Source organism: Chaetura pelagica, unplaced genomic scaffold (genome assembly GCF_000747805.2).
Source record: "Chaetura pelagica isolate M959 unplaced genomic scaffold, ChaPel_1.0 scaffold453, whole genome shotgun sequence".
In the NCBI taxonomy this organism is placed as follows: domain Eukaryota; kingdom Metazoa; phylum Chordata; class Aves; order Apodiformes; family Apodidae; genus Chaetura; species Chaetura pelagica.
In genome coordinates, this window is record NW_009952879.1 from 3,659,658 (window position 1) to 3,671,566 (window position 11,909).

The 11,909-nt window shown below is 42.4% G+C and overlaps 1 protein-coding gene across 2 annotated transcripts in view; it reads right to left on the reverse strand.

Annotated features, from left to right (window-relative positions):
- Positions 1-1,803: 1,803 nt before the first annotated feature.
- Positions 1,804-11,909, reverse strand: part of NR2F2 (nuclear receptor subfamily 2, group F, member 2) — a 15,930-nt gene continuing 5,824 nt past the window's right edge. Inside the window, exons 1-3 of one of the 2 annotated variants that reach the window (XM_009995311.1) lie at positions 11,258-11,806; positions 8,887-9,414; positions 1,804-2,097 (exon numbers count right to left, since the gene is read on the reverse strand). In XM_009995311.1, the coding sequence (XP_009993613.1) occupies positions 1,823-2,097; positions 8,887-9,414; positions 11,258-11,687 (1,233 nt within the window). In that variant the 5' untranslated portion in view covers positions 11,688-11,806 and the 3' untranslated portion in view covers positions 1,804-1,822. Of the gene's footprint in view, positions 2,098-8,886; positions 9,415-11,257; positions 11,807-11,909 lie in introns of those variants that run through there. The other variant, XM_009995312.1, reaches the window with a different exon arrangement.

Sequence of the window (11,909 nt, forward strand, 5' to 3'; positions counted from 1 at the left end):
AATAGATACTGATCTCCAGATTTCTAATACATTTTTCACAACAATACCTTTCCTACGCAGGCACTTAAGTGTGACAAAAATAAGGGCCTTTTTTTTTTTTTTTTTTTTTTTTCCTTTTTTTCCCAGAAAATCCATTTTTAATTAACAGGAGGATTAGATGAATGGGGGGTGATGGTTTACCAGTTCAGCATAGCACTTCCTAAAACCAGAGATAAACCACGAACTTAAGTCCTCCACCCCCATCCCGGAATTAAACAGGTAAATACACTACAACACATCTGCTACAAACTTACTGTGACAAGTAAACAAATCAATCGCCTAGGGACTTAAATGACTGCAAACTATAGAGAAGTAATGTGGTTTCTGAAAGACATTTATGACAGCCAAACAAGTTTCAGATATCAAATAATATTTTAATTTCTGAATACTTTCAATTTTCCTTGGAATATAACACACAAAGACTCGACCAAACAGTTCAGTTATTATAACTTTTACAGTATACAGAAATGTTGCACTTAAAAAAAAAAAAAAACCTTCAGTTTTTTTTTTAAACACAAAACTGTAAACTCTAAGATACTGAATCAATCACGTTATCTATAAGTGCCAACAGTGTTATTTTGTCATGCTGATTTCAATGGTATTTTTTTTAAAAAGGGAAAATATCAACAATTATTATAATACAAAGGGCTTGCAAATATACAAACAGATAGAGGAGTTTAATAACAATTCATGATGAACTATGTGGAACCCAATTCGAATTACAAAAGTTCACTTTGCTTGTTTGTTGTTGTTGTTTGTTGTTTTTTTTAAAATCAAAACCGTACTGTGTCTTGGACACAAATGCCTTCTACCTAGAATAAATCCCCACAGTCCATTTTCTGTCCCAAATATCAAAAAACCTGGATTGGGGGGTAGTTATATGACATGTGTGGTTCATTCGGGTCTATATAATTATAGCTCTCTCAGCTTCAAGCTAGATTTTGGGTCACCACCTTAAGTGCGCTTCCATCATTGTGTTGTTGAGGGTTTTTTTTCTCTTTTCCTTTCTTCCTATGATACTTTGTGGACTCAGTTTTAATTCTTTCAGAACATATATTTTAAGGATACACAGTTTTTTTGTTTTTTTGTTTTTTAAAGAAGCCAAGGTTATATCAAAAATTATTATAGAACCACAGAATAAACTGGTTTGAAACCAGAAAAATACAAAAAAGAACAGCTATAGGTACATAGACACATAGGACAATTAATAATTTGGAAAAAAAAGACTTACTTTCTTCCGTTCTGCTAATTTTTCTCCAAATTTCCTTTAAATGCACTTTAAGCGAGATTTTTGAAAAAGTTTACCCCAAAAAAAATAAAAAAGGAAGAAAAAAGAAAAAAAGAAAAAGCCCACCATCGCCTCTTTTCTTCTTCTTTCTCCTTTTTTCTTTCTTTCTTTTTTCTTTCTCTTTTTTCATTATTTTTTTTTTACAAAAAAATGAGAAGTAGCAAGTTGGTTTTGTTGTTTGTTTGTTGTTTGTTTTTTTTTTCTGAACGACACGGGAGTTTTTAATGCATTCTGTAAAAGTTCATTTGACAGTCTCTTTTTTAAAAATTCACAGTCCATTATTATTTTTTTTTTTCCTCTTAGCAAACTCGTGTAACATCCTTTTACATCCTCTCTTAGCAGAAGGAAATTTAAGAAACGACCAGAACCCAAATGTCATTTGCTTTCCTTTCTCTCTCTTTCATCTCCCTTCTCAATGTTTTAATTTTTTTTAAATTTGTTGTGTTGGTTTTGTTTGTTTGTTGTTTTTTTTTCTCTCTCTCTCTCTCGAATATTTTATTGAATGGACATATAAGGCCAGTTAAAACTGCTGCCAGACAGTAACATATCCCTGATTAGGGTTTCTATGGGGGTTTTACCTACCAAACGGACGAAAAACAATTGCTCTATGACAGAAGAGGAGACAGTGCGAAGGGAGGGGAGACGTAGTAATAGCTTCCCGAATCGTGTTGGCTGGTTGGGATACTGGCTCCTAACATACTCTTCCAAAGCACACTGTGACTTCTCCTGTAAACTTTCAACATGGGCTACATCAGAGAGACCACAGGCATCTAGAAGAAAGTGTATTAAAAAAAAAAAAAAAAAAGAAGAAAAAAAAAAAGAAAAGAAAAAAAGTGTTTGTATTTCTCTCTCTATTAAAAAGTTGGGTGTTTTTTTTTTATTATTTTTAAATTTTAATTTGATTTTTTAAAAATGATTGCTAGGATTGAAGTGCAGATCGTGCGCCATCACCTCGCCCCCCAGAGTTGAAGCAGGTTTTACCAAAAGGGCCAGGCTCTCTGTGGACGTGTGTGTGTGTGTGTGTTTGTATTTCTCTCTCTACTGGAGGGTCTCCTTTAGGATGGAGAAAGCCTCCAAGACTCGAGATTTCTCATGGCACGACAGAGCTGAGGGGTTGACAAGGAGGTGCTGGCCACGCGGAATTTCGTGTATCCGTATTTTTAGGGGGAAAGGCTGAGGGGGAGGGAAAGGCTTGAGTCGAAAGAGGGGAAAGGGAGACACTATTTATCTTCCCCCCCCCACCCCTCCCGCCTTGGAAAATAATTGGGGAGAGCCTAACCATGTGATGAGAAGGAATACTAGTAATACTGATAGAAATCATAATAATCAAAAACTGGCCCAGCCAAAGATAATGGCGCCCCGGATCCAGCAACAGATTCTCCCCCAAAGAAGACAACGCGTTTTTCTTCAGTCTTTGAAACTGATTTAAGTGGCCCTTTAAAACTGATCTTGTCAGTTTAGCCTATTCAGAGGCAGCCATGCAAACTGTGATCTCTCTGTTCATTTGAGCTGTTTCTTTTCCCCCCTCTTTTCTTTTCTCTTTCTTTCTTCCCCCCCTCCACTCCCCCTTCTTTTTTTTTTTCTCTTTCCCCCCTTCTTCTTCTTTTTAAACCTAAAGGCCCTTACAAGAAGAAAACTCCCTGATAGGGTCTGGACTTTTTTTTTTTTCCTCTCTTTATTTTTTTCCCCCCTTTTTTCCTTTTTCCCTGATACGCTAAAATACAATAAGTTCCCTTTAAATCAGAGACGTCTGTGCTGAAAGAGCACAGGTTGTGACCTGACCTCCCTGTGGCTTTCCTAGGCACAGGGCTAACACATGCATATTCTGCGAATCATTAGAACCCAGATTTTTTTTTTTTCTCCCCCCCTCCCCTATTAAAAGAGGCTGCAGCAAACATTATATGCATCTATGTGCGTCTGCTTTACATCAGGGAGTGTTATTGGGGTGCTGCAGAAGCTGCTCGCATCCCCCTGGTTTCTTGCACGAGGCTATCTTGCCCAGAATCAGATAACAAGAAACGTTTATCTAGTTGGGAGGCAATTTACACGCCAGGCCTCACATTTTGAAAATAGTAATAAATTAAACAGTTACGACAGGATCGGACGATTGTTTTCTCAGAAGGCTTAAAAAAGGGTTGGAAATAAACTCCTGGGTGTGGGTGTGAGCTGGCCAGGGGCTGGGGAGGGATGTGAGCGTGTGTGGGATCCTCGCTGAGCATTTGAGCGAGGGAGAGGAAAATGCATCCTAGAAAACGGTAGAAAAATCATCTGAGCACCCCAGGTCCAGCCCTTCCCACGCGGGATCCCTCTCTGCCTGTGGCTACATGCGCCCTGCTCATTGATCACCTTAGAACTTCAGCACGAGTAATTTTTTGGGGGGGGGGGGGGGGGGAAAAAAAAAAAAAGAAGTTTTTTATGTGTAAAGCAATAATATATAAAAGGAAGTTTAGGTCACGACCCAGAACCTGGACAAAGTCCAGAAAATGACTTCGTTCCCCAGACCCCCTTTAACACAACAAGGAACGGATTGTGAGCCCTTCTTTTCCCACATAAACTACATTTTTTTCCTGTTTCCTGATATCAGCCTTTAAAAAACTCCGATGAGTAATTATTTTACAAGTCCTGCTTCCATTCATATGTTTATCGCGTGGCCACTTTCCCAAGCTTTCTGATGACTTACAGCAGAAATATACGTATTTTTAAACTTAATCCCCAAAACTTCTAAGGCTCCAGCACACTGGGTTGCCGAGGCAGCTTTAAAGTTACCAAGCTGAGATAACGTCTCGCACAAATTAGCCAACAGAATTATTTTTTTTTCCCCTCAAAAAAAAAAAAAAGAAAAAAGAAAAAAGAAAAAAAAAAATTAGCCTCCAGAGTTAATATCAGGTTTATTACTCACCCAGGTTAAACTCTAGTGCAAGCTAATTAGATTTCACAACGCACTCAATTATTGCTTTATAACTCATGCACTATTTCTAGGCAGCAAAAGTTGACACATATTTCTCTCTTCCCCACAGAAAGCCTTTCAAAAGTGTTCACATTGAATAGAGACAACCCCAGTTGCCCACTGGGAAGGTCTTTTCTTTATCAACTGATGGCAGAGCCCTGTGTGTTCCTGACAGAACTCAACTACTCTATCAATCAAAGCGACAGAAATCCACCGCAAAGCCAATTCGGCAGCTCTGATGGTTGGAGTAATTCAGCATGAACATAATTGCTTTTACTTAGGGTTATAATTAGGACCCATTTGACAAATGTTGCTCTAGCTGGGCCAGGGATAACGACCAGGATGTAATGAGTTGTAGGATCCCTACCTTCTGGGCCATGGCTCCTTGCGTGCTGAGGAGAGAGCTGCATTCCCCTTCATGGTATTCTTCCTTGCATTCACGGCAGAACACAAACTGGAAAACAAACCAAAGCACACAAGAGATAAAAACACATTAGGGATAGAGACAGCAGGTTACTATCATGGACAGCCATACAGCAGATGATCTCTTGCCCTTCTCATCCCATTAAATTCCCATAATCCTCCTAATTGTGCATCTTATTATACACTCTGATCATTAACACAACAATTTTGCTGTTATTATTATACATTTAATCAGTGGAGTAACTTAAATGCCATTATTATAAATGAGATTTTGCTACATGGTCCATTTAGGGATATAAAGTCATACTAGAAACTGGGTGTGTTCCTCTTGCAGTGAAATCTGTTTATACAAGAAGGATGTTATCTGAAACAAGCAGTTCTGCTTTATAGTATTTTCTAATGGAATAGTCTGCTTATAGTCCTGAATAAAATGCATTCTCTATGGAACACTATTGCTGACTTTATTAGGGGATTATCACATTATATAGGTCATATGAAATACAATTTTCTAGAAAGTAATATCCTTGTCATAGACTCTTATAGAATGATTTTAAAAAATCCGTAGAAAGAACACGATAGGTTACTTAACACAGGTGTTGCGAGGACTGCCGCCAGATCCTTATTGCATTTCTAGAAATTGTTAGGTTTCATCTTAAATGACATTGTTCTTCACATAAGGCTTCATTGAAAAAGAGTATCTTTTGCAGATGAGTAAAACAATTGTCCCTATCTCAGTCTGTCCTGCCTCCGCCACCTAAACTGGTTCCTATGTAACAAGTTTAATGCCTTTTTAAAAATGTATAATGAAGATATCTATCTTGACGTGTCAAAATCTTTGACCTGTCAATGCTGCATTAAATTCTGTGTCCTTGCAGGTAAAGGGAAAAGTCAATAATGTAAAATGGGTCTCTTTTGTGCTATTTTAAAGCTGTGCTGCCTTGATGCAACTCAAGACTCTGAAAGATCTCTCAGTGGTAAGCCATTCTGACTGGCATTATAAGCAAGACTGATAAAACAGCCTCCACTTTTAGATACAGACCTGAAGTCACATGTAATGAATAAAGGATAACAGGAGGACATGACACTAGAGTATTTGTCTGCCACAAATTCCAGCTTTGCAATTTAATTTTGAACTCCTTCAAGCTCTATTGTCACTTTTCTGAGAAGCACTGCAAATCACGCTAAAAATCTGTACTCTTACAAAAAGAAGCATTGTGTGGAGCTGAAAGGATTGATCCTGCTACTCAGAAAGGCAGGGAAATTTGGAATGGAGTAGTGCAGTGGGTGTTCTAACTTCCAGAGTTATCAAACTTAATCACTTGTTTGCTTTCTTGTCACTTCACTGCACTGTTTTGTCAATTATTTAAAATGTTTTATTTTACTTCAACTAACATTGATTTGTTAGTTCACTCACACTTGTTAGCAAACAGCTTAACAATGGAGGCCCTTTTGCAAGGTACGTTGTATGAGAGGCTGCATGATTATAATAAGGCATCATTTAAATACAGTAACAGTTTGCACTGCAACAGTGGTCAAAAGTTTCAGCCATGCTGAACACTGCTCAAACACACACACAGAGGTATTGCCTGTCTGGATACCTAGTATCTCAAAGACCCGTTATTGCTTAAAAATGAAGGCTATGGGCAGGTTTAACTGTATTTCCTACCATGTGTCCTATTTGCTTTTTCCCTCATGCCTTTATTTTCCTTATGAAAACATTTGGCTGAAAACATTTGTCTGAAAGGGGTTTGTATACACTCACTTTATCACAGCCTTATCACACAATGCCTCGGCTTGCTTTCCTCACTCTAGTCTCTCTCACTTTTCCCATGCCAGTGCAATTTTAAACCTTTCATAAACATTGAAAAGGGGGAAATACTGAAGAAAGAAAGAAAAAATAATCCAGGGCATGTGCTTTGCAAAGACATTCTGGCTGCCTCATAATGTAGTATGTGGCATTGCTATTTATTATAATGTTACCAATGCTTGCCCCATAAGCTTGCTGTTCTGGATACGCACACGCAGTAGTGTGTAACTGGGTCTTTCACTAACAATTGTGTGTCCTGCAGGTAAGTCCACGAGTGAGCCTGCCACATCCTTGTAATGAAACCAAGCCTGATTTTTTTTTGGTGAGACAGGATACCCTCTTCGCATCCTATTAGATAATAGATGAGATATAAAATCAGTTCTGTGGCAAAAGAACACCCTGGAGGCTGATCGGTTTGTCAGAATAAATAGGCATCTTCCCAACAAAAATGCATTAAGCACTCCCTTTTTATGGCAAAGCATGCATCATAAAGAAAAGGCATGTCACTTACAACAAAAAGCAGTTTGTGATATTTTATTCATTTTTTACATTCAGACATGAAAAATATAATAAAATTTCAGTAATAAAATACAGCAACTGTAAAAATCCTGTCAGTTAACTTGTATTTTGTAGCTTCATTGATATTAATACAGTTTTTTTCCCCTCAAAAAAAAAAAAAAAGAAAAAGAAAAAAAGAAAAAAAAAATTAGCCTCCAGAGTTAATATCAGGTTTATTACTCACCCAGGTTAAACTCTAGTGCAAGCTAATTAGATTTCACAACGCACTCAATTATTGCTTTATAACTCATGCACTATTTCTAGGCAGCAAAAGTTGACACATATTTCTCTCTTCCCCTCCTTTCCCGCCCCCCCTCACTTTGATTATCTAAGAAACACCTCGAGGTCTTTTCCTCAGGAGAGGCAGGGCTGTGCCACCCCGGAATTACACTGCGGAGCGGCAGATTCACTCTCCTCTTACTTTTTCCTCCTAGCCCTGTCTACTTATGGTAATGATCTTTTCGCACCCGCTACTCGCTTTGGACTCTGCAGTTCCTGCTGGGTACAAATGCAAACTTTTCCCCTTAGCTCACTGCCACGTTCTGTTTAAATCCGAGACAGCTCTTTGGAAAGTTGATTTATTTTATTTTATGGGATGGCAGGGAACGTATTTTAAACTCAGCTTTGCGCATTTAACTATTTATATATATATTTTTTTAATTCAATTTTTAATCCTGCAGGGCTTTTTTTCCTTTCCTGACTGCCCATAAAACGATCCTCTTTTTAAAGTGGTTTCACAGATAGGACGACTTGTATTTAACAACATCAAACAGATTTTGCTGCTGTTAGGATGCGTGTCATTAAATGCAACAACCCAGAGCTACACTGTTAAATAAAATATTCTTTTCAATGGGAAAAACGCAGTCTCTCGTGGCAAATGGGTGCCTTTCCCCAAGCCCCCTCTTCCCCCCGGCCCCAGCATCATTCAGCTGGGGTTGGGGTGTCTTTTGATTGCCTTTTGTGTGTGTGTGTCTGTGTTTTGATTTTTTCTTCTTCTCATATCTATACATATATATTTAAATGTTGCATTCCCTCGAAGATGGGATGCTCAGATCCGAGGCCCTGAAGGGGAGAGCACAGGGCACCGTTTCCTAAAAGGAAAGAGACCGCGCTGGTTCTCGGGGGGCAGGGAGGGGTGATGGGGGTGCAGGCAATCACACTTTGCAAGAGCAACCAGTTCTCGGGGTGGGGGGGCCGGGGGAAGGAAAAAGGAAGAGCAAAGAAACGCTGCCTACCTGAGGTGAAGAGGACTATGGCCTTTAAACAGCTATATTCTGCAGAGTCGACATGCAATGCTTTCAGTTTTTCTACTTGCTCTTGGAAGATTCGTATGTGGTCCATAAAGGCGACCACTCGGTCAGCAGACATTGGCGAAGCGTGGAGACCAGCAGCTGCCAGGAGCGGGGCTACGTGGAGGGGCATGGAGCACTGGCTTTTCAATGGGAAAAACGCAGTCTCTCGTGGCAAATGGGTGCCTTTCCCCAAGCCCCCTCTTCCCCCGGCCCCAGCATCACTCAGCTGGGGTTGGGGTGTCTTTTGATTGCCTTTTGTGTGTGTGTGTCTGTGTTTTGATTTTTTCTTCTTTTTATATCTATACATATATATTTAAATGTTGCATTCCCTCGAAGATGGGATGCTCAGATCCGAGGCCCTGAAGGGGAGAGCACAGGGCACCGTTTCCTAAAAGGAAAGAGACCGCGCTGGTTCTCGGGGGGCAGGGAGGGGTGATGGGGGTGCAGGCAATCACACTTTGCAAGAGCAACCAGTTCTCGGGGTGGGGGGGCCGGGGGAAGGAAAAAGGAAGAGCAAAGAAACGCTGCCTACCTGAGGTGAAGAGGACTATGGCCTTTAAACAGCTATATTCTGCAGAGTCGACATGCAATGCTTTCAGTTTTTCTACTTGCTCTTGGAAGATTCGTATGTGGTCCATAAAGGCGACCACTCGGTCAGCAGACATTGGCGAAGCGTGGAGACCAGCAGCTGCCAGGAGCGGGGCTACGTGGAGGGGCATGGAGCACTGGGCAGCGTTGAGGACAAATAACTCGCTCCAGGTCAGCCTCAGGAGGGCCACCTGGTCTGTGATCTGGAGGTCTGGGAAGAATGGGATATTCCTGGCCCACTCCACCGCGCTGAAGAGCATCCTAGCTGCCAGTTCACAAATGTTCTCGATGCCCATGATGTTGTTGGGTTGCATGCACTGACTGCCAAAGCGGGAGGTGGGGTAGGGCTCTGCTCTCAGAAGAAGGGAGATATATCCGGATAGGTAGGAATGGCAGTTGAGAGGGTCCCCGTTTGTCAAGGCGAACTGACCATGAGTTGGCTGTGTGGGTGGCATTCTGCCCCTCTGGACCGCTGCAGTAAATAAAGAAGAAACTACAGCTATTAATATCTGAATTGCGACCATCGGTTCAAATACAGCCCGCTTTGTGTGCTTGTGCGTGCCTGTGTGACACCGTACCGAGCCAGCCTAAGGGGGAACAGGCATTTTTTTTCCAGCCAGACTTCAGCCCGGACCCCGTTTTAAGGCTCCGCAGTTCCCGGGTCAAGTCAAAGCAACAATAAAAGCTGAGCAATGCTGTCCGCTCGGCCAGGGCTGCCTGCAGGCGCCCGAGAGCCTCACTTCCCAAAACAAACCACAAGCCGGTTATTTCCCCCCCTTACACCACCACCGCCACCCCTCCCTCCAGAGATGCAGGATACGTCTTTGTGTGCCCGGGGTATTTTTCTTCATTACACCTAAAACAGCTTATTGATTTGAGGCTGAGGGGAGCGGGATGGAGAGGGAGAGGGAAGAAGAAACACTTCACTTCAAAATCCCCGGCGCTGGTCCCACACACGTTTCTCGCCCGCTGAATATATTGTTGCTGCTGTTATTATGTTCCCCCCCTCTTGTGAAAAAGACCAAAGGAGGCGAGATCACCCCACGACATCCCCGGCAAGTCCCCCAGCGAGGCTGGGAGTATTATCTAAAGGCACCTTCCTCAGCTGCCCATGGAAAGTGGGCCTTTCATTTTGTTAATAAATTTACACGGTGACAGCGAGAGAAAAAGGAAAGAGAAAAAGGGCTCGGAGACAGAAAGACGGCAAGAAGGGAGAACGCCTAAAAATGTGCTCGATTTATATTTGTTATCGCACGTATTCCAAGGTTAGTTACTCTTGCAGAAACACAAAGAGAGGAGCCCAGCGAGTCCCAAGCCCCCTAACCCTTAACCTACATAGCAGCGTCCAGACACAGAGCACGCACTGGAAAACTGCAGGCTCACATTTCTCGTCTAATTTTATATCACAAAGACTCGACTTGCTGAGACCCGAGCACCCCACACTTACTTCTGGACTGCTCCTTCCCCCCCATCCGTCCCTTCTGCTCCCCCCTCTTTGCCTTCCCCGGAGGGACAAGAAAATAGGAGGAAGAAGAGGAAAGTGAGATAATAACAATCGGGAAAGGCAGGCACACGGCTATATATACACATATATACGTGTGTATATATGCACGCACACACACACACGCGGGGATATATATGTGTGTATATATTTTAAAAGGAAGAAAAATCCGGCTGGGAATCCACAGTGGAGTGCTGTAGAGCCTCGGTAGGGTGAGTCCCATTGTAATAGTAATTTGAACCGCCTGTGTAAAATTGCAATCTAAGGCAGGGTGCTGGGGGATATATATACGTGTGTGTGTGCATCTCGTGAGGCTCCGTGTGTGTGTACACACACGCACAGAGACACACAGACACGCAGAGGTGCTCGGGGGACGGGGGGTAACGCTGAGCATGCAGGAGGGAACATGAAGGGAAAGTAACCACACGTCAGAATAATCATCTGGCTCCTAAGCAGCGTGAAACTAAAAATCCACTTCCAATAAACCTCCATCAGCAAAATCAAAACAAACACAAATCAATTAGGAGTGCAGGAGAAAGCATGCAAGAGCCCCTGCCTCCCCTGCCCACCCTCGCCAACACCTCTTTCTTTCAGTACGAGAAAGTTTCTCTCTGTTTATTCGGGGGGTTGGGGGAGAGGGAGGGGGGAAGGAAAGGTTCTGGTTGGGTTTGGGGAGGAAGGTTAAAAATAATCAGAATAATAATTAAAATAAAAAACCAAACCAACCCAAAACAACCAACACCAACCCAAACAACCAAAACCCAAAACGCAGCGAGTGAAAAAAAGAATTGCAAAACAAATGAAATCCCAATACCTTCCCGTCTCATGCCAACTTTGAGGCATTTTTTGAGGCGGCAGTACTGACACTGATTGCGGTGGTGCTGGTCAATGGGACAGTTCCTGTTGGCACGACAAGTGTAGCTGAGATTCCTCCTTACACTCCGCTTGAAGAAACTCTTGCAACCCTCGCAGGTAAACTGGCCATAATGTTTGCCACTAGACTTGTCCCCACAAACCACACATTCAATGTGCTGCTGCTGCTGCTGTTTGTCTCCTTGGTTCTGCTGGCTTGGCGGGTTGGTCTGGGCTGGCGTACTGGGAGGGCCCCCGGGCCCCGGGGTCTGTGGGGTGTGCGGGGCCCCGGCCGGAGGTCCCTGCACCGGCGGGGCTTGCGAAGGCTGCGTTCCCTGAGCTCCGGGCACATCGTCCTGGGGGTCTCGCCACGCACCGACTACCATTGCCATATCTATTGGACACCGTTGCCAAACTTCCTGTTCCCCCTTTATTTTCAAAGTTTGTTTGCTTTGCTTTTCAGATCAGCTTTGCAGCAGTCTTTTTTCTTTTTCTTTTTTTTTTTTTCCTCCCCCCTCTCTCTCTCTCTCTCTCCCCCCCTCTCTTTTGTTGTTTTGCGCTTTTTTTTTTTCTTTTTTTTTTTTTTCTTTTCTTTTTTAGGAGGGTCGGGGCGG